Here is a 21,058-nt window from a genome sequence, read left to right on the forward strand (position 1 = left end):
GTGTTTCCTTGTTTAAAATTCCCGAAGGTGAAGCTTTACTATGGAATAGAGCGGTCAAGCGAACATGGATCCCGACCACATGTCAACCGGCAGGTTTCAGTGAGAAAATTGTGGTAATAAGTTGGCTCTTACCGTAGTTATGAGCGGAGCCAGCGTCCTCCTGCAGCTGCTACGGCGACTATCATCTCCTCCCACGGAGACACTGGCGGTCACTACACCCATGGCCACACCCCTCCGACTTTCAGGTACTATATAATCTCACTAAAACACTTGCAACACAATAGGCAGATAAGGGATTTTCCAGAATTATCCCAGTAAATGTGTCTAATAACATCTGAATTGCTCCCACTGCAATTGCCTTTTTTTTTTCTAGTCCTTCACTATCAATATCCTCATCCACGAATTTTTCATTCTCGCTCAAATTAATGGAGAAATTGTCGCTTTCTCGGTCCGAATCGCTCTAGCTGCTGGTGGCCATGATTGTAAACGATGTGAGGAGCTCCACAATCCGTGACGTCACGTGCACATACAGGCAAGGCTTTTTTATTAGCGACCAAAAGTTGAGAACTATATCGTCGAGGTTCTCTACTAAATCCTTTCAGCAAAAATATGGCAATATCGCGAAATGATCAAGTATGACACAAAGAATGGACCTGCTATCCCCGTTTAAATAAGAAAATCTCATTTCAGTAGGCCTTTAACAGTAAATGAAAAAGTAGAGTAATGATTAATTTTCTACCACTTGTCCTTAATAATGTTGACAAAATAATAGGTAGATAAATGACACAATATATTACTGCATATGTCAGCAGACTAAATTAGGAGCCTTTGTTTGTTTATTTACTACTAAAAGACAAGTTGTCTGGCATGTTCGCTATTTTATTTAAGGACCAACTTGCAATAATAAACATATGTTTAATGTACCCGAAAATGTTTTGTTAAAATAAAGCTAATAATGCATTTTTGTGGTCCCCTTCATTTAGAAAAGTATCAAAATAATTTTGGTACCGGTACCAAAATATTGGTATCGGGACAACACTAATATGTATCATATGATCTAATGCAGGAGTGTCCTAAGGGCCACACACTGAAAAATAAAAGCATGCATGATATTTTTCATTTTCAAAATCTTCCCTCAAATTCGCAAAGGTCTCAGTCACAAAAATTTTCCAAATAAGTCAAAAATATACATTTTGATTTATTTATAATTTGTCATCACTTGAATCTGTAGATCAGTAGTTCTCAAACTTTCCTCAAACTCTCCAATTACCACCGTAGTGACCAACGTTTGAATACAGTAGCGTAGTAGTTTTAAGTATTAATTTAAAAAAGCGGGGCGTCCATGATAACGTTCCTTGGATGGCAGCATATGTTGTACCAAAACCTGTATGTACCTTTCAGCATTAATGGTGCCTTCACAGATGTGTAAGCTAATGCACCCCCATACCATCACAGATGCTGGCTTTTGAACTTTGTGCCTAGAACAATCCTAAATGTTCTTTTTTCCTCTTTGTTCTGGAGGACACGACATACACAGTTTCCAAAAACAATTTGAAATTCGGACTCGTCAGACTATAAAACACTTTTCCACTTTGCATCAGTCCATTTTAGATGGGCGGCGTTTCTGGGTGTTGATAAATGGCTTAGGCTTTGTTTGCATAGTACAGTTTTAACTTGCACTTACAGATGTAGCGACAAACTGTAGTTACTAACAGTGGTTTTCTAAAGTGTTCCTGCGCCTATGTGGTGATATCCTTTACGCACCGATGTCGCTTTTTGATGCAGTACCATCTAAGGGATCCAAGGTCACGGGCTTAGCCGCTTACATGCAGTAATTTCTCCAGATTCTCTGAACCTTTTGATGATATTACAGACTATAGATGGTGAAATCCCTAAATTCCTTGCAATAGCTGGTTGAGAAATGTTGTTCTTAAACCATTGAACAATTTGCTCACGCATTTTTTCACACAGTGGTGACCCTCGCCAGGGTCCTTGTTTGTGAATGACGGAGCATTTCATGGAAGCTGCTTTTATACCCAATCATGGCACCATGAATAGATTAATGTGGACCCCGACCTAAACAAGTTGAAAAACTTATTCGGGTGTTACCATTTAGTGGTCAATTGTACGGAATATGTATTGTACTGTTCAATCTACTAAAAAAAGTGTTAATCAAAAAACACCTGTTCCCAATTAGCCTGTTCACCTGTGGGATGTTCCAAATAAGTGTTTGATGAGCATGCTTCAACGTTCTCAGTCTTTTTTTGCCACTTGTGCCAGCTTTTTTGAAACACGGTGCAGGCAAATTCCAAATGAGCTATAGTTGCATAGTTACCGTGAATTAATTAATGTGGACCCCGACTTAAATAAGTTGAACAACTTATTCGGGTGTTACCATTTAGTGGTCTATTGTACGGAATATGTACTGAACTGTGCAATCTACTAATAAAAGTATCAATCAATCAAAAAAAACAACCTGTTCCCATTTAGCCTGTTCACCTATGGTATGTTCCAAATAAGTGTTAGATGAGCATTCCTCAACGTTGTCAGTCTTTTTTGCCACTTGTGCCAGCTTTTTTTTAAACATGCTACAGGCAAATTCCAGATGAGCTATGGTTGCATAGTTACCGTGAATTAACGTGGACCCTGACTTAAATAAGTTGAAAAAATTATTCGGGTGTTACCATTTAGTGGTCAATTGTACGGAATATGTACTGTACTGTGCAATCTACTAATAAAAGTATCAATCAATCAAAAAAACCAACCTGTTCCCATTTAGCCTGTTCACCTGTGGTATGTTCCAAATAAGTGTTTTATGATCATGCCTCAACGTTCTCAGTTTTTTTTTGCCACTTGTGCCAGCTTTTTTGCAACAGTGCAGGCAAATTCCAAATGAGCTATAGTTGCATAGTTTACATGAATTAATTAACGTGGACCACGACTCAAACAAGTTGAAAAACGTATTTGGGTGTTACCATTTCGTGGTAAATTGTACGGAATATGTACTGAACTGTGCAATCTACTAATAAAAGTATCAATCAATCAAAAAAAAAAATACTTGTTCCCAATTAGCCTGTTCACCTGTGGGATGTTCCAAATAAGTGTTTGATGAGCATGCCTCTACGTTCTCAGTCTTTTTTGCCACTTGTGCCAGGTTTTTTGAAACATGCTACAGGCAAATTCCAGATGAGCTATGGTTGCATAGTTACCGTGAATTAACGTGGACCCCGACTTAAATAAGTTGAAAAAATGATTCGGGTGTTACCGTTTAAGGGTCAATTGTACGGAATATGTACTGAACTGTGCAATCTACTAATAAAAGTATCAATCAATCAAAAAAACCAACCTGTTCCCATTTAGCCTGTTCACCTGCGGTATGTTCCAAATAAGTGTTTGATGAGCATGCCTCTATGTTCTCAGTCTTTTTTGCCACTTGTGCCAGGTTTTTTGAAACATGCTATAGGCAAATTCCAAATGAGCTATAGTTGCATAGTTTACATAAATTAATTAACGTGGACCACGACTCAAACAAGTTGAAAAACGTATTTGGGTGTTACCATTTCGTGGTAAATTGTACGGAATATGTAATGAACTGTGCAATCTACTAATAAAAGTTTCAATCAATCAAAAAAAAAACCTGTTCCCATTTAGCCTGTTCAACTGTGGTATGTTCCAAATAAGTGTTTGATGAGCATGCCTCTACGTTCTCAGTCTTTTTTGCCACTTGTGCCAGCTTTTTTGAAACACGCTGCAGGCGAATTCCAAATGCAATTGCAAAAATAACAAAGTTTTTCAGTTCCAACGTTAAGTATCTTGTCTCTGCAGTCGATTCAATTGAATCGGTTTTGGGTTTTGTATTAATATTAATATTTAGATGTATTAGTTCTATAAAACCATTAAACCTTCACCTGAGATCAGACGGAGACACAGTACACGAGAGGACAGCGGGCGGAAGCTAAGCTGTCTTTCATTCTGCTTATAGAACAACCACTTAGTGCGATGAGGATGAATAATTGAGCGGAACAAGTCCCCCCCCCCACACACTCCCGCCAGGGTGGCATGCAAAGCGGGGGATCCGCTGGGGGCTCCGGCGAGCGGCGCAATGAAATATGCTAAGTGGCAGGAGAACATGGGAGGGAATTTGTAAAGCCAGCGCAGAGAGAGATAAATTATCTCTCCCCTAATGCGAAGCAGCGTAAGCAAATGAGCCGTGGCGGGGATGAATTACAGATTGCTGGCCCACCTTTCTCTCCCTTCAACCCCCCCTCTGATGTCGGAGGAGGAGGAGGAGGACACACCGGAGAGAAGCCACAAGTCATTTCTGTTACTTTGGGATTGAAAGCTCACTTGTGACTTCATTCTTTGCTTTGCACTTGAGATTGGCAAACATTTTTGCAGAATATTCTTAAAAATGTCAGAGCATCGTAATAGTACAGTCGTGGTCAAAAGTTGACATACACTTGTAAAGAACATAATGTCACGGCTGTCTTGAGTTTCCAATCATTTTTACAACTTTTATTTTTTTGTCATAGAGTGATTGGAGCACATACTTAGAATAGAATAGAAAGTACTTTATTGATCCCTGGGGGAAATTCAGCACCACAGTTAGCTCACAATAGACAATAATGATAATAAATAATATAATATATAGTATATGAATAATATAAATATATTCTACATACAAACCCTGTTTCCATATGAGTTGGGAAATTGTGTTAGATGTAAATATAAACAGAATACAATGATTTGCAAATCCTTTTCAACCCATATTCAGTTGAATATGCTACAAAGACAACATATTTGATGTTCAAACTGATAAACACTTTTTTTTTCAAATAATCATTAACTTTAGTATTTGATGCCAGCAACACGTGACAAGGAAGTTGGGAAAGGTGGCAATAAATACTGATAAAGCTGAGGAATTCTCATCAAACACTTATTTGGAACATACCACAGGTGTGCAGGCTAATTGGGAACAGGTGGGTGTCATGATTGGGTGTAAAGGCAGCTTCCCTAAAATGCTCAGTCATTCACAAACAAGGATTGGGAAACGGTCACCACTTTGTGAACAAATGCATGAGCAAATTGTCAAACAGTTTAAAAACAACATTTCTCAATGGGCTATTGCAAGGAATTTAGGAATTTCACCATCTATGGTCCGTAATACCATCAAAAGGTTCAGAGAATCCGGAGAAATCACTGCACGTAAGCGATGATGTCAATCAATAAATCAATGTTTACTTATCCATCCATCCATCCATCATCTTCCGCTTATCCGATGTCGGGTCGCGGGGGCAGCAGCCTAAGCAGGGAAGCCCAGACTTCCCTATCTCCAGCCACTTCGTCTAGCTCTTCCCGGGGGATCCCGAGGCGTTCCCAGGCCAGCCGGGAGACATAGTCTTCCCAACGTGTCCTGGGTCTTCCCCGTGGCCTTCTACCAGCTGGACGTGCCCTAAACACATCCCTAGGGAGGCGTTCGGGTGGCATCCTGACCAGATGCCCGAACCACTTCATTTGGCTCCTCTCGATGTGGAGGAGCAGCGGCTTTACGTTGAGCTCCTCCCGGATGGCAGAGCTTCTCACCCTATCTCTAAGGGAGAGACCCGCCACCCGGCGGAGGAAACTCATTTCGGCCGCTTGTACCCGTGATCTTATCCTTTCGGTCATGACCCAAAGCTCATGACCATAGGTGAGGATGGGAACGTAGATCGACCGGTAAATTGAGAGCTTTGCCTTCCGGCAAGTGGAGGAGTTCAAATGTTTACTTATATAGCCCTAAATCACTAGTGTCTCAAAGGGCTGCACAAACCACTACGACATCCTCGGTAGGCCCACATAAGGGCAAGGAAAACTCACACCCAGTGGGACGTCGGTGACAATAATGACTATGAGAACCTTGGAGAGGAGGAAAGCAATGGATGTCGAGCGGGTGTAACATGACACTGTGAAAGTTCAATCCATAATGGATCCAACACAGCCGCGAGAGTCCAGTCCAAAGCGGATCCAACACAGCAGCGAGAGTCCCGTTCACAGCGGAGCCAGCAGGAAACCATCCCAAGCGGAGGCGAATCAGCAGCTTAGGGATGTCCCCAGCCGATACACAGGCAAGCGGTCCATCCTGGGTCCCGACTCTGGACGAGCAGTCCATCCTGGGTCCCGACTCTGGACAGCCAGTACGTCATCCATGGCCACCGGATCGGATCGGACCCCTTCCGCAAGGGAGAGTGGGACATAGGAGAAAAAGAAAAGAAACGGCAGATCAACTGGTCTAAAAAGGGAGTCTATTTAAAGGCTAGAGTATACAAATGATTTTTAAGGTGAATGACTTAAAGACACCATATTTGATGTTCAAACTGATAAACACTTTTTTTTTTCCGCAAATAATCATTAACTTTAGAATTTGATGCCAGCAACACGTGACAAAGAAGTTGGGGAAAGGTGGCAATAAATACTGATAAAGCTGAGGAATTCTCATCAAACACTTATTTGGAACATCCCACAGGTGTGCAGGCTAATTGGGAACAGGTGGGTGCTATGATTGGGTATAAAAGCAGCTTCCCTAAGATGCTCAGTTATTCACAAACAAGGATTGGGAAACGGTCACCACTTTGTGAACAAATGCATGAGCAAATCGTCAAACAGTTTAAAAACAACATTTCTCAATGGGCTATTGCAAGGAATTTAGGAATTTCACCATCTACGGTCCGTAATACCATCAAAAGGTTCAGAGAATCTGGAGAAATCACTGCACGTAAGCGATGATACAACAGACCTTTGTTCCCTCAGGCAGCACTGCATCAAAAAGCGACATCAGTGTGTAAAGGATATCACCGCATGGGCTCAGGAACACTTCATAAAACCACTGTCACTAAATACAGTTCGTCGCTGCATCTGTAAGTGCAAGTTAAAACTGTACTATGCAAAACCAAAGCCATTTATCAACAACACCCAGAAATGCCGCCGGCTTCGCTGGGCCCCGAGCTTAGCTAGGATGGACTGAGGCAAAGTGGAAAAGTGTTCTGTGGTCTGACGAGTCCACATTTCAAATTGTTTTTTGGAAACGGTGAACGTCGTGTCCTCCAGACCAAAGAGGAAAATAACCATCAGGACTGTTCTAGCCAAGCATGCGCTAATTATTTTAAAACCTCTTCTCTCTCCGGCGTTTACCAAAGGCATGCGGTAAATTTAGGCCTGCGCTTATAAATTTGAGTGTGATGTAAGATACCATCATGAAAAGCACATTTAATAAAAAAAACATTATTATGGTCTTACCTTTACTTATAAATGAAGTCCATGCGCAGTTCCTTCTGATCAAAAGCATCGGTAACTTGTTTATAGAAGTCTTCCTTATCTTTCTTCAGTTTTAAAAGTCTCTCTGTCTCGATGGAGATCTTCCTTTATTACCTCCTGCTTCCATTGAAAGTCCAGTTTAGAATTTGGTGACCCTTCCTGTTCGCCTTCTTTTGAGTGTTATTGCCCGCGCCTGCTTTGTTTCCGCAGTCAAGACTATCAAAGTTGTGGACACTGTTGATTGTCATGTCATGTATTGATGTACTTTGTGGACACCGTTTCCCTGCTCCACACGCTGTAAGTTTTTGCTGTCGTCCAGCATTCTGTTTTTGTTTACTTTGTAGTGCACAGCCATGCTTCAGTGCCTTTTCCCTAGCTGGAGTTGCCTTTTGTTCATTTTTGGTTTAAGCGTTACATACCCCAAAAATAATAATAATAATAATGGATTAGATTTATATCGCGCTTTTCTATTGTTAGATACTCAAAGCGCTCACAGTGAAGTGGGAACCCATCATTCATTCACACCTGGTGGTGGTAAGCTACATCTGTAGCCACAGCTGCCCTGGGGTAGACTGACGGAAGCGTGGCTGCCGGTTTGCGCCTACGGCCCCTCCGACCACCACCAATCATTCATTCATCATTCATTCACCAGTGTGAGCGGCACCGGGGGCAAAGGGTGAAGTGTCCTGCCCAAGGACACAACGGCAGCGATTTGGTTGTCAACAGGTGGGAAGCGAACCTGCAACCCTCAGGTTTCTGGCACGGCCGCTCTACCCACGACGCCATGCCGCCCCAAAAAGGGACAAGCGGTAGAAAATGGATGGATCGATACCTTTTACATACCAAAAAAGGTTGAAAAACACTGTTTTAGACAAAGTCAAATTTTTATAATTATTGATTTGCAAAAAATATTTCGCCCTGCGATGAGGTTGTGATTTGTCCAGGGTGTACTCCGCCTTCCACCCGAATGCAGCTGAGATAGGCTTCAGCCCCCCTGCTAAAAAAGGGACAAGCGGTAGAAAATGGATGGATTCTTGTGGGTTCTTCCGAGGATGTCGTAGTCGTAATGGTTTGTACAGTCCTTTGAAACATTTGTGATTTAGGGCTATATAAATAATTGATTGACTGATTGATTTTTTGGACCAATTATGCGAAGTTGCATAATTTCCCACGGTACACCAAACTGTATCTCGCGGCACAGTGGTTGAAAAACCCTGTTCTAGACATGCGCTAATAAAAATAATATTTTGCGAAACGAGTAATTCTAGCCAGGCGCATACTATATACCCGGCGGCAATTCAAGGAAATATGGTAAGTTTCAAATTCCACCAAAACTCATCTCACTTCTGTCGTGACATAGCTCATACGTAGACCTGTACTTGGAAGCCTCCTAAAGTGTTCAGATGAATGTAGTCCCAGCAGCCTCTGGTGACCATTCTCAAGTCTAAACCCAGACGTAAGACAGTGCCCAAAGACACACACACAAAAAAAAACACTGGAAAAGACTATCCGCATGTAGCCTGCTTTCCAAATAAGAGAAACCCAATGATGCCCGTCTCGTGTGCAGCTGCTCTCCGGTGTAATGAGGCGTGCTGGAGGACCACTACTGTACGTCAGGGACCGCGACTCAGAGCCCGTCCCCAGATGACAATAACCTTCATCATGGTGGAGAGGAGCTAAGTCCTCCACTCTTGGCCGCACTCCGCCACCTCTGAGAGCTAAAACGCTGCAGTGACACTCTGCCGCCCCCCTTGATCTGCCCTTCCTGATTACAACCACAGAAGAGCAAGTATCCCCCCCTTCCCCCCTGCTGGGAACCTGCTGAGGTGGGTTAGAACCACCAGGTCCTCCGTACTGGTTCTTTTCTCTCAGTGGAGACTCACAAAGACACTTATTGTCACGCATGCACACGTTCATGCCTGCTGATGGATAACACAGTCACTGGTGTGCACCATCACACACACACACACACACACACACACACACACACACACACACACACACACACACACAGTCTGGTATGTGTTACCTTCTTGAGACCTGTGAAAAATGCCTCCCTCTTTAGGACCACCCTTTCTAGATAATATATATATATATAACATTAACAATATATACAGTACATACGATGCGAATATAAAAAAAGCCTGTTGTGAAAAATGAGTTGCATTTTCATAAGAAAACGGTCACAATATCACAAGAAAAACTTAGAATTTTGGCAGTATTATAAAAAAAGTTGTCATTTTATTCAACGCAAGTCAAAATTTTACAGAAAAAAATGAACATTTGCACAATGTTATGATAAAAGTTGGAATTTTACTCAATAAGAGTCGCAGTTATACAAGAAAAGCTTGAAATTTTGGCAATTTTATGAAAAGAGTTGTAATTTTACTTGACAAAAATCACAATTTTATAAGAACACTTTAAAATGTTGGCCATATTATAATGAAAATCGGAATTTTACTTTGCAAAATTATGACAAAAGTCATAATTTTACTCAAAAAAATGTCTCTGATTTAAAAGAACAACAAAAAAATTGGCAATATTGTGATAAAAGTCCGAATTTTATATGACAAATGTCACCATTTTGCATTAAAAAGTAATAATTTTACAGAAAAAGTCATTTTACAAAAAAATATTGCAATACTACAGAAACAGAAAGAATATGAGAAATTGTTCCCAATTTTATAAGAAAAAAATCTACACATTGTGGAAAAAAAGTAAATTTTCCATTTTTTTGTTTTTTAATCTTCGTTATTTTCTTCAAGTAAAGGAAAAACGTTTTTGTATTAATTCCGGCCAAAGGGGGCATATTTCAATTTCTTACACACACTTGTTATTTCATATGTTGACCAGAGGGGGAGCACTTTTAAAACTGACACTCAGCCAATTTAAAAAAAATCCTCCTTTTTGGGACCATCCTCATTTTGGTAGATTTCACCACCAGGGGGTGCAAATGAGACATTCTCTATTAGATGCAATGTTTTTTCCATATTGGGACCATGATTTATGTCCTAACCTGTTCACACCTCCTCATATGGAAGCTACTTTGCCTTGTTTAGTGTCTCAAGAAGAGTAGAAATACAAGAACACACACAGTCTTGTTTTAGTTACCTTCTTGAGACCGGTGAAAAATGCCTCCCTCTTTACGACCACCCTTTGTAGATAATATAAAGAGTTGTATTTACAACATTAATAATATATACATACGATGCAAATATAAAAAAAAGCTTGTTGTGAAAAATGAGTTGGAATTTCACAAGAAAACGATCACAATATCACAAGAAAAACTTCCAATTTTGGCAGTATTAAAATAAAAGTTGTTCATTTTACTCAACGCAAGTCAAAATTTTATGAGAAAAACTGAACATTTGCACAATGTTATGATAAAAGTTGGAACATTTGCAATTTTACAGGAAAAGTCTGAAATTTTATGAAAAGAGTCGCAATTTTACTGGACAAAAGTCACAATTTTAGAAGAACGCTTTAAAATGTTGGCCCTGTTATAATGATAATCGGAATTTTACTCTGCAAAATTATGACAAAAGTCATAATTTTACACAAAAAAATGTCTCTGTTTTATAAGAACAATAAAAAATTTGGCGTTATTGTGATAAAAGTAAGAATTTTATATGACAAATGTCACCATTTTGCATTAAAAAGTCATTATTTTACAGAAAAAGTTATTATTTATTGCAATATTACAGAATTTATTGCAGTATTACAGAAACAGAAAGAATGTGACAAATTGTTCCCGATTTTATAAGAAGTCTGCACATTGCTTTTAGTATAAAAAATATATTTGTATTATTTATTTTTTTTTGTAATTTTTTTTTAATCTTTATTATTTACTTCGTTATTACAGAATGTCTCGAAATACTTTCTTTTTGGGTATTAATTCTGGCCAAAGGGGGTGCATTTCAATTTCTCACACACTTGTTATTTCACATGTTAACCAGAGGGAGAGCACTTTTAAAAGCGACACAGCCAATTTGAAAAATTCCTCTTTTTGGGACCATCCTCATCTTGATAGATTTCACCACCAGGGGGTGCAAATGAGACATTCTCTGTTAGATGCAATGGTTTCCCATATTGGGACCATGATTTATGTCCTCACTTGTTCACACCTCCTCATATGGAAGCTACTTTGCTTTGTTGGTGTCTCAAGAAGGGTAGAAATACAAGAACACACACACGCATATTCAGTGCTGACCTTTTTGTGATGCCCTCCCAGCACTCCACACTTTACCTTTTTTTGCACCCTCAGTATGCACATGTGGAAGCTTCCTTCTCACATCACACACACGACAAACTACTCAAAGCTTTCTATTAATGCCATCATATGGTAATTATTCATTTATTCATCAGGAATAATTATTGATAATCAAAGACATCCTCACTCGAAAGACATTCTTATGTAACATGTTCCGTTTACACTTTTCAGCGGGAAAAACGTTCCAGCCGTCTATGCATTTTGTGTTTGTCACCTACCACGTTTGTCCCTGTCCACTCACATAAACACATTTGTCTTTCTATTCACATATACAGTACACTTAATATAAAACATCTTTCTATCTGTTAAGGGACTTACAAACCCCGTTTCCATATGAGTTGGGAAATTGTGTTAGATGTAAATATAAACGGAATACAATGATTTGCAAATCCTTTTCAACCCATATTCAATAGAATGAACTACAAAGACAACACATTTGATGTTCAAACTCATAAACTTTTTTTTTTTTTTTTGGCATTGTCTTGCTGAAATAAGCAGGGGCGTCCATGAAAAAGACGGCAGCATATGTTGTTCCAAAACCTGTATGTACCTTTCAGCATTAATGGTGCCTTCACAGATGTGTAAGTTACCCATGCCTTGGGCACTAATGCACCCCCATACCATCACAGATGCTGGCTTTTCAACTTTGCGTCGATAACAGTCTGGATGGTTCGCTTCCCCTTTGGTCCGGATGACACAATGTCGAATATTTCCAAAAACAATTTGAAATGTGGGCTCCTCAGACCACAGAACACTTTTCCACTTTGCATCAGTCCATCTTAGATGATCTCGGGCCCAGAGAAGCCGTTTTTTGATACAGTGCCGTCTGAGGCATCAAAGGTCACGGTCATTCAATGTTGGTTTCCGGCCATGCCGCTTACGTGGAGTGATTTCTCCAGATTCTCTGAAACTTTTGATGATATTATGGACCGTAGATGTTGAAATCCCTAAATTTCTTGCAATTGCACTTTGAGAAAAGTTGTCCTTAAACTGTTTGACTATTTGCTCACGCAGTTGTGGACAAAGGGGTGTACCCACCTGTTCCCAATTAGCCTGCACACCTGTGGGATGTTCCAATTAAGTGTTTGATGAGAATTCCTCAACTTTATCAGTATTTATTGCCACCTCTCCCAACTTCTTTGTCACGTGTCACTGGCATCAAATTCTAAAGTTAATGATTCTTTGAAAAAAAAATGTTTATCGGTTGGAACATCAAATATGTTGTCTTTGTAGCATATTCAATTGAATATGGGTTGAAAAGGATTTGCAAATCATTGTATTCCGTTTATATTTACATCTAACACAATTTCCCAACTTGTATGGAATTTGGGTTTGTATATTAGATATATCAGATTGTAGGTAAGTTTATTTTGTACCCTTCGCGTTCATATTGCACTGTTTGTTGCATTTTTGTTGCATTTCACTTGATTGTAAAATATGTCGTTTGAAAGGGGGGTGTGATGTACACATGTTATCAATATTCAGTGTTTTATCCTTCATAGAAAACATTTTAATTCCATTGCGTTTTTAAGGCGGTCTGTCTGTTTTTAGCATTCAATCAGACATTATTGTTAGGTTTTGTATTAGTGTTCATAAAAATAGATATACCCGGCCCCCAGATACATTTTTTTCTCTAAATATGGCCCCCGAGTCAAAATAATTGCCCAGGCCTGTGTTAGCAGGATGAAAGTGTGTGAAGTGGCATGGACACACACACGCACGCATTTATATATATATATATATATATATATATATATATATATATATATATATATATATATATATATATATATATATATATATATATATATACATCCATCCATCCATCTTCTTCCGCTTATCCGAGGTCGGGTCGCGGGGGCAACAGCCTAAGTAGGGAAACCCAGACTTCCCTCTCCCCAGCCACTTCGTCTAGCTCTTCCCGGGGGATCCCGAGGCGTTCCCAGGCCAGCCAGGAGACATAGTCTTCCCAACGTGTCCTGGGTCTTCCCCGTGGCCTCCTACCGGTTGGACGTGCCCTAAACACCTCCCTAGGGAGGCGTTTGGGTGGCATCCTGACCGGATGCCCGAACCACCTCATCTGGCTCCTCTCCATCTGGAGGAGCAGCGGATTTACTTTGAGTTCCTCCCGGATGGCAGAGCTTCTCACCCTATCTCTAAGGGAGAGCCCCGCCACACGGCGGAAGAAACTCATTTCGGCCGCTTGTACCCGTGATCTTATCCTTTCGGTCATGACCCAAAGCTCATGACCATAGGTGAGGATGGGAACGTAGATCGACCGGTAAATTGAGAGCTTTGCCTTCCGGCTCAGCTCCTTCTTCACCACAACGGATCGGTACAACGTCCGCATTACTGAAGACGCCGCACCGATCCGCCTGTCGATCTCACGATCCACTCTTCCTTCACTCGTGAACAAGACTCCTAGGTACTCCTAGGTACTAATATATATATATATATATATATATATATATATATATATATATATATATATATATATATATATATTTTTTTTTTTTTTTGTCATGAAAGAAGGTTTTTTGTGTTGGTGCACTAATTGTAAGTGTATCTTGTGTTTTTTATGTTGATTTAATAAAAAAACATATATAAATTTATTTATTCTGCGGCCCGGTTCCAATCGAGCCGCGGCCCAGTACCGGTGGTTGGGGACCACTGCTCTACATAAAAAAAGAATGGGAAATAATTCCACTTTCAAAGTTTCAACAATTAATTTCCTCAGTTACAAAACATTTATTGAGTGTTGTTAAAAAAGTAAAGTCTAGTAGCAATGATTGTCACACACACACTAGGTGTGGCCAAATTTGTCCTCCGCATTTGACCCAAAGAAAAGGTGATGTAACACAGTGGTGAACATGCCCTTTCCCAACTACTTTGGCACGTATTGCAGCCATGAAATTCTAAGTTAATTATTATTCGCAAAAAAAAATAAAGTTTATGAGTTAGAACATCAAATATCTTGTCTTTGTAGTGCATTCAATTGAATATGGGTTGAAAATGATTTGCAAATAATTGTATTCCGTTTATATTTACCTCTAACACAATTTCCCAACTCATATGGAATCGGAGTTTGTATATAAGCTTATAGTATCATGTAAACATCTGTCTGTCCATTCACACACTCACAATACTGTACAGTAGGTCATGTGTCTTTATTTGTCTGTCGTTCTTCTTCTCCTCCAAGCATCTCGTCCGCTCCTTTTCCCCTCCAGATAATTGGAACAATCCCACTGATGCCAAACTCGGCGGGGCCCTCCAGCCAATCAGGGGGCGGCAACCCGGCGCTGCAGGTGCCGCCGATTACCCCGCAGCTGCTGACCAACGCTCAAGGCCAGATCATCGCCACGGTGATCGGCAATCAGATCCTGCCTGTCATCAACACCCAGGGAATCACGCTGTCGCCAATCAAGCCCGGACAGCAGGTACCAACAATAAGATGTCACTAAACTGTCCTTCCCCAGCTTCGCTCGCAGGGAAAGTACGGCAACAAACTCCCTAAAAACAAGCCAGCCTCACGCGTCCTCGGTGTTTGCGATTTTAGGAAACAAAGGACACAGTTTCAGCGTAAAAAGTGCCACGCGTTCCTCTCCGTAAGACGGGGGTCAGCAACCTCTTTAGTGCCCCCCTAGTGGCTCTCTGGAGCATATTTGAAAAAGTATTGAAAATGGAAAAAGATGGAAGGAAATTAATTTTTTTAGAAAGCCCACTGTTTAATATGTTTGCGTGTATGCTTCACTCATGAGAGTCTTTTATCAACATCGTTTTTTCCTACTAATTTCGACGGTGCTTGAACTCACCCTCGTTTGTTTACATGTAAAATTTTCCACCCTTTCTTTGTCTCATTTTGTCCACCAAGCGTTTTATGCTGTGCATGAATGCAGAAATGTGCGCTTTGTTGATGTTATTGACTTGTTGGAGTGATAATCAGGCATATATGGTCAGTGCACGACTACAAGCTAATCAATGCTAACATGCTATTTAGGCGAGCTGTATGTACATATTACCTCATCATGCCTCATTTGTAGCTATATTTGAGCTCATGTAATATCCTTTTATCCTATTTTTTATATAATTTAGTTTTGCATGTCTCATGACACGCCCTGCGATGAGGTGGCGACTTGTCCAGGGTGTACCCCGCCTTCCGCCCGATTGTAGCTGAGATAGGCACCAGTGCCCCCTGCAACCTCAAAGAGAATAAGCGGTAGAAAATGGATGGATTGATGGATGGATGTCTCATGACACATTATCTGTATGTATAATATTGGCCGCATTTCAGATAGTTGTTTGTGTGCCTTGTTGTTCCAGACTACAGCAAACACTACCTGGCTTTCCAAAGATTGTAATACATCTATTAAAAAAGACAGCCTGCCATTTCCTTTAACTTGGACACCTTTATACCTTTGGCCATTAAAAGCCAGCATCGTATTTTTCGGAGTATAAGTCGCACCTGCCGAAAATGCATAATAAAGAAGGAAAAACACATATATAAGTCGCACTGGAGTATAAGTTGCATTTTGGGGGGAAATGTATTTGATAAAACCCAACACCAAGAATAGACATTTGAAAGGCAATTTAAAATAAATAAAGAATAGTGAACAACAGGCTGAATAAGTGTACGTTATATGACGCATAAATAACCAACTGAGAAGGTGCCTGGTATGTTAACCTGACATATTATGGTAAGAGTCATTCAAATAACTATAACATATAGAACATGCTATACCTTTACCAAACAATCTGTCACTCCTAATTGCTAAATCCCATGAAATCTTATACGTCTAGTCTTTTACGTGAATGAGCTAAATAATATTATTTAATATTTTACGAAAAACGTGTTAATAATTTCACACAAAAGTCGCTCCTGAGTATAAATCACACCCCCGGCCAAATTATGAAAAAAACTGCGACTTATAGTCTGAAAAATACGGTAATTTTTTACGAGTTATCTCCCCTTCTAAACCAGGGGTCGGCAACCTTTACCATTCAAAGAGCCATTTTGACTTGTTTCACAAAATAAAGAAAACAATGGGAGCCACAAAACTCTTTACAAATTTAAAATTAAAAAACACTGCATACAGAGTTTCTTTTACTTTGTGCTCTGTATAAACCAGGGGTCTTAGTATGATAATTTGATAACAGTGGGGCCCGCAAGTTTCATATGAATGCCGCTTGACAGCATCACACTTGCCAACCCTCCCGAATATTCCGAGAGACTACCGAATGTCAGATCAACTATTCTCGCGAATGTTTGCCGGATTTCCCTCGATTAACAATAATAAGGGCATCCTATGAAGGCGCTGCCTCTGGCGCCCTCTACGACCCATTCAATCAGCTTGCAAGTCCAGTAGGGATGCACCGATTAATCGGTAACCGAATATATTCGGCCGAATATGGCAAAAAAAGCCACATCCGGCCTTCGGTGGAATGAGTTAAAAACAAGGCCGAATAGTGGCGTGTGACGCAATTTTTCGACGCAGTGACGCAATCAACCAACGTGCAGTGACGCGGTGACGTTGGGATATGTTGTGTACCTGTATAAGTGTATGAGGTTACAAGCACACACTTATTGAGATTTACTTGAGCCTTCTGTTTACATTATTAGCATATCTACTGTGGCTAAGCAGACTTTTGCCAAAAGGACAATAATTCATTTGTTGTGGGTTTATCCACTTTAATGCACTTTATTTTTTTGGGGAATGCATGTTTTCTTTGAAGGCCTAATATAAATGAAAAACTTTGTGCTTTTTTTGAAAAGCAAAAGCTACTTGAATATTTAAAAAATGTCAATATTCAATAAAAAATTACTTTATTTGAAAAACATGTCAAAATATTTTTCTAGCCTATTCATGCAATATAAAAAAAATTGTGAAAAACTGCATTCATTATTCGGTATTCAACCTTCGGCCAAGCGTTTAAATTTTATCCGGCTTCGGCTTCGGCCACAAATTTTCATTTCGGTGCATCCCTAAAGCCCAGTCACATGTCGTATGAGGCTTCTGCAGACACACTCTAACAAGTATGCAAGGCATACTTGTTTAACAGCCATAAAGGTCACACTGAGGGTGCCCGTTTAAACAACTTTAACACTGTTACTAATATGCGCCACACTGTGAACCCACACCAAACAAGAATGACAAACACAGTTTGGGAGAACATCGGCACTGTAACACAACATAAACACAAAAGAACAAATACCCAGAATCCCATGCATCCCTACTCTTCCGGGCTACATTATACACCCCCGCTAGCACCAAATCCCCCCACTCCCTCCGTGCGTCGGTTGAGGTGGGAAGGGTTGGGGGGGGGCGGGGTTTTATGATAGCGGGGGATGCATGGGATTCTGGGTATTTTTTCTGTTGTGTTACAGTGCCGATGTTCTCCCGAAATGTGTTTGTCGTTCTTGTTTGGTGTGGGTTCACAGTGTGGCGCATATTAGTAAGAGTGTTAAAGTTGTTTATATTACAACCCTCAGTGTGACCTGTATGGCTGTTAAACAAGTATGCGTTGCAGTAACTTTCGGGTGTTAACAGAGGCTGAATATAAAATGTGACCAGTCAGCACGCAGATCGTGTAGTGTAGAGGGGATTAAAGACGTTGCCATCACTGCACACTCCAAATATTGAAGTCCTGGTGAAAATTGGAGAATGTTATCCCCGGGTGATTTCTGCGAGATGCACTAAAATCCGGAAACCTTCCGGAATAATCGTTGGGGTCGGCAATTTAGCAGCTGAGCCACATCAGAGTGATCAAAGAGGAGCCGCGGGTTGCCGACCCCTGTTCTAAACCCTAACCCTAAAGTTGTAAAAATGTGTAGAATAAATATTACATTTCAGCATTTCTGCCAACGAAGATTTGCTTCAGTCTGCGACACTTACTAATTTTGATAGTAGGCTACCATAGCACATATAGACACTTAAGTCATGTGTCGCCTTCATTATAAGACTTTTCATTTTTTGCAGCTCCAGACCGATTTGTTTTTTGTATTTTTGCTCCATTATGGCTCTTTCAACATTTTGGGTTGTCGACCCCTGCCATAAGACAATGTTATTGACTCCATAAGATGACGGTAGAAGTTCTCTAAGATGCAGCCCGGATGAGCTCTCAGCAGACGGACATTTAATTGTGGCGGGCGGCCACGCTCGCGCATGAATTATCGCATTTGTCAACGACGTTTACAATTTCAAAGCCCGTCCTGCGTACGCGCGGCGCGTGGAGGGAATCGTTTACGCTTGTCAGGAGTGTGCAGTCTGGAATGTTTCCAGATAATTCTCCCAGCCTGTCAGCAGTCGTGACAGTGTGCCTCCCAAACAAACAAACAAACACACACATGCCACACAGAGAATAATTAATAGCAAAAAAGAAGGCGAGGAGAAGCTGGCCCGGCTCATGACGGCTTTTAAAAGAGTGAGGCGTTGATCTTGTAAGAGCCATTCCAAGGTGCATAAAACATAACAAACCTTGTCATCAGAAGATCATGAATTATGTTCCATGCGAGGACTGCTGTAGCCAGGCTTTTTTGTTTTGTTTTTGTTTCACATCCAGGCTGCCACTCCTGTGCAAAACTTAATTTGGGGCTTTTTTTGTTTTGTTTGTTTTTTGGAGCGTAAGCGAGCTGAGCTGGCGCGCTAACATCATTAGAAGCAGCTGTTAAAGGGGCCCTATCATGCAAAGCCAACTTTTCTTACAAACCCCGTTTCCATATGAGTTGGGAAATAGTGTTAGATGTAAATATAAACAGAATACAATGATTTGCAAATCCTTTTCAACCCATATTCAGTTGAATATGCTACAAAGACAACATATTTGATGTTCAAACTGATAAACTTTTTTTTTTTTTTGCAAATAATCATTAACTTTAGAATTTGATGCCAGCAACACTTGACAAAGAAGTTGGGAAAGGTGGCAATAAATACTGATAAAGTTGAGGAATGCTCATCAAACACTTATTTGGAACATCCCAAAGGTGTGCAGGCTAATTGGGAACAGGTGGGTGCCATGATTGGGTATAAAAACAGCTTCCCAAAAAATGTTCAGTCTTTCACAAGAAAGGATGGGGCGAGGTACACCCCTTTGTCCACAACTGCGTGAGCAAATAGTCAAAAAGTTTAAGAACAACATTTCTCAAAGTGCAATTGCAAGAAATTTAGGGATTTCGACATCTACGGTCCATAATATCATCAAAAGGTTCAGAGAATCTGGAGAAATCACTCCACATAAGCGGCATGGCCGGAAACCAACATTGAATGACCGTGACCTTCGATCCTTCAGACGGCACTGTATCAAAAACCGACATCAATCTCTAAAGGATATCACCACTTGGGCTCAGGAACACTTCAGAAAACCACTTTCACTAAATACAGTTGGTCGCTACATCTGTAAGTGCAAGTTATATCCCTACTATGCAAAGTGAAAGCCATTTATCAACAACATCCAGAAACGCCGCCGGCTTCTCTGGGCCCGAGATCATCTAAGATAGACTGATGCAAAGTAGAAAAGTGTTCTGTGGTCTGACGAGTCCACATTTCAAATTGTTTTTGGAAATATCCGACATTGTGTCATCCGAACCAAAGGGGAAGCGAACCATCCAGACTGTTATCGACGCAAAGTTCAAAAGCCAGCATCTGTGACGGTATGGGGGTGCATTAGTGCCCAAGGCATGGGTAACTTACACATCTGTGGGATCGAAGGTCATGGTCATTCAATGTTGGTTTTCGGCCATGCCGTTTAGTGTTAAATAAGTGGATGTTGTTGATAAATGGCTTTTGCTTTGCATAGTAGAGCTTTAACTGGCACTTACAAATGTAGCGACAAACTGTATTTAGTGACAGTGGTTTTCTGAAGTGTTCCTGAGCCCATGTGGTGATATCCTTTAGAGATTGATGTCGGTTTTTGATAGTGCCATCTGAGGGATCGAAGGTCACGGTCATTCAATGTTGGTTTACTGCCATGCCGCTTACGTGGAGTGATTTCTCCAGATTCTCTGAACCTTTTGAAGATATTATGGACCGTTGATGTTGAAATCCCTAAATTTCTTGCAATTGCACTTTGAGAAACGTTGTTCTTAAACTGTTTGACTATTTGCCCACACAGTTGTGGACAAAGGGGTGTACCTCGCCCCATCCTTTCTTGTGAAAAAAGACTGAACATTTTTTGGGAAGCTGTTTTTATACCCAATCATGGCAGCCACCTGTTCCCAATTAGCCTGCACACCTGTGGGATGTTCCAAATAAGTGTTTGATGTGCATTCCTCAACTTTATCAGTATTTATTGCCACCTTTCCCAACTTCTTTGTCATGTGTTGCTGGCATCAAATTCTAATGTTAATGATTATTTGCACACAAAGAAATCAGTTGGAACATCAAATATGTTGTCTTTGTAGCATATTCAACTGAATATGGGTTGAAAAGGATTTGCAAAACATTGTATTCCGTGTATATATTTACATCTAACACAATTTCCCAACTCATATGGAAACGGGGTCCG

The 21,058-nt window shown here is 40.5% G+C and overlaps 1 protein-coding gene across 1 annotated transcript in view; it reads left to right on the plus strand.

The window, feature by feature from the left end:
* Positions 1 to 21,058, plus strand: part of pou6f2 (POU class 6 homeobox 2) — a 251,573-nt gene that overhangs the window by 203,384 nt on the left and 27,131 nt on the right. Inside the window, exon 7 of the mRNA XM_061921483.1 lies at positions 14,788 to 14,997. Coding sequence (XP_061777467.1) covers positions 14,788 to 14,997 — 210 coding nt within the window. The remainder of the gene's footprint in view (positions 1 to 14,787; positions 14,998 to 21,058) is intronic.

The sequence above is a fragment of the Nerophis ophidion genome, linkage group LG15 (assembly GCF_033978795.1).
Source record: "Nerophis ophidion isolate RoL-2023_Sa linkage group LG15, RoL_Noph_v1.0, whole genome shotgun sequence".
Classification (NCBI taxonomy): domain Eukaryota; kingdom Metazoa; phylum Chordata; class Actinopteri; order Syngnathiformes; family Syngnathidae; genus Nerophis; species Nerophis ophidion.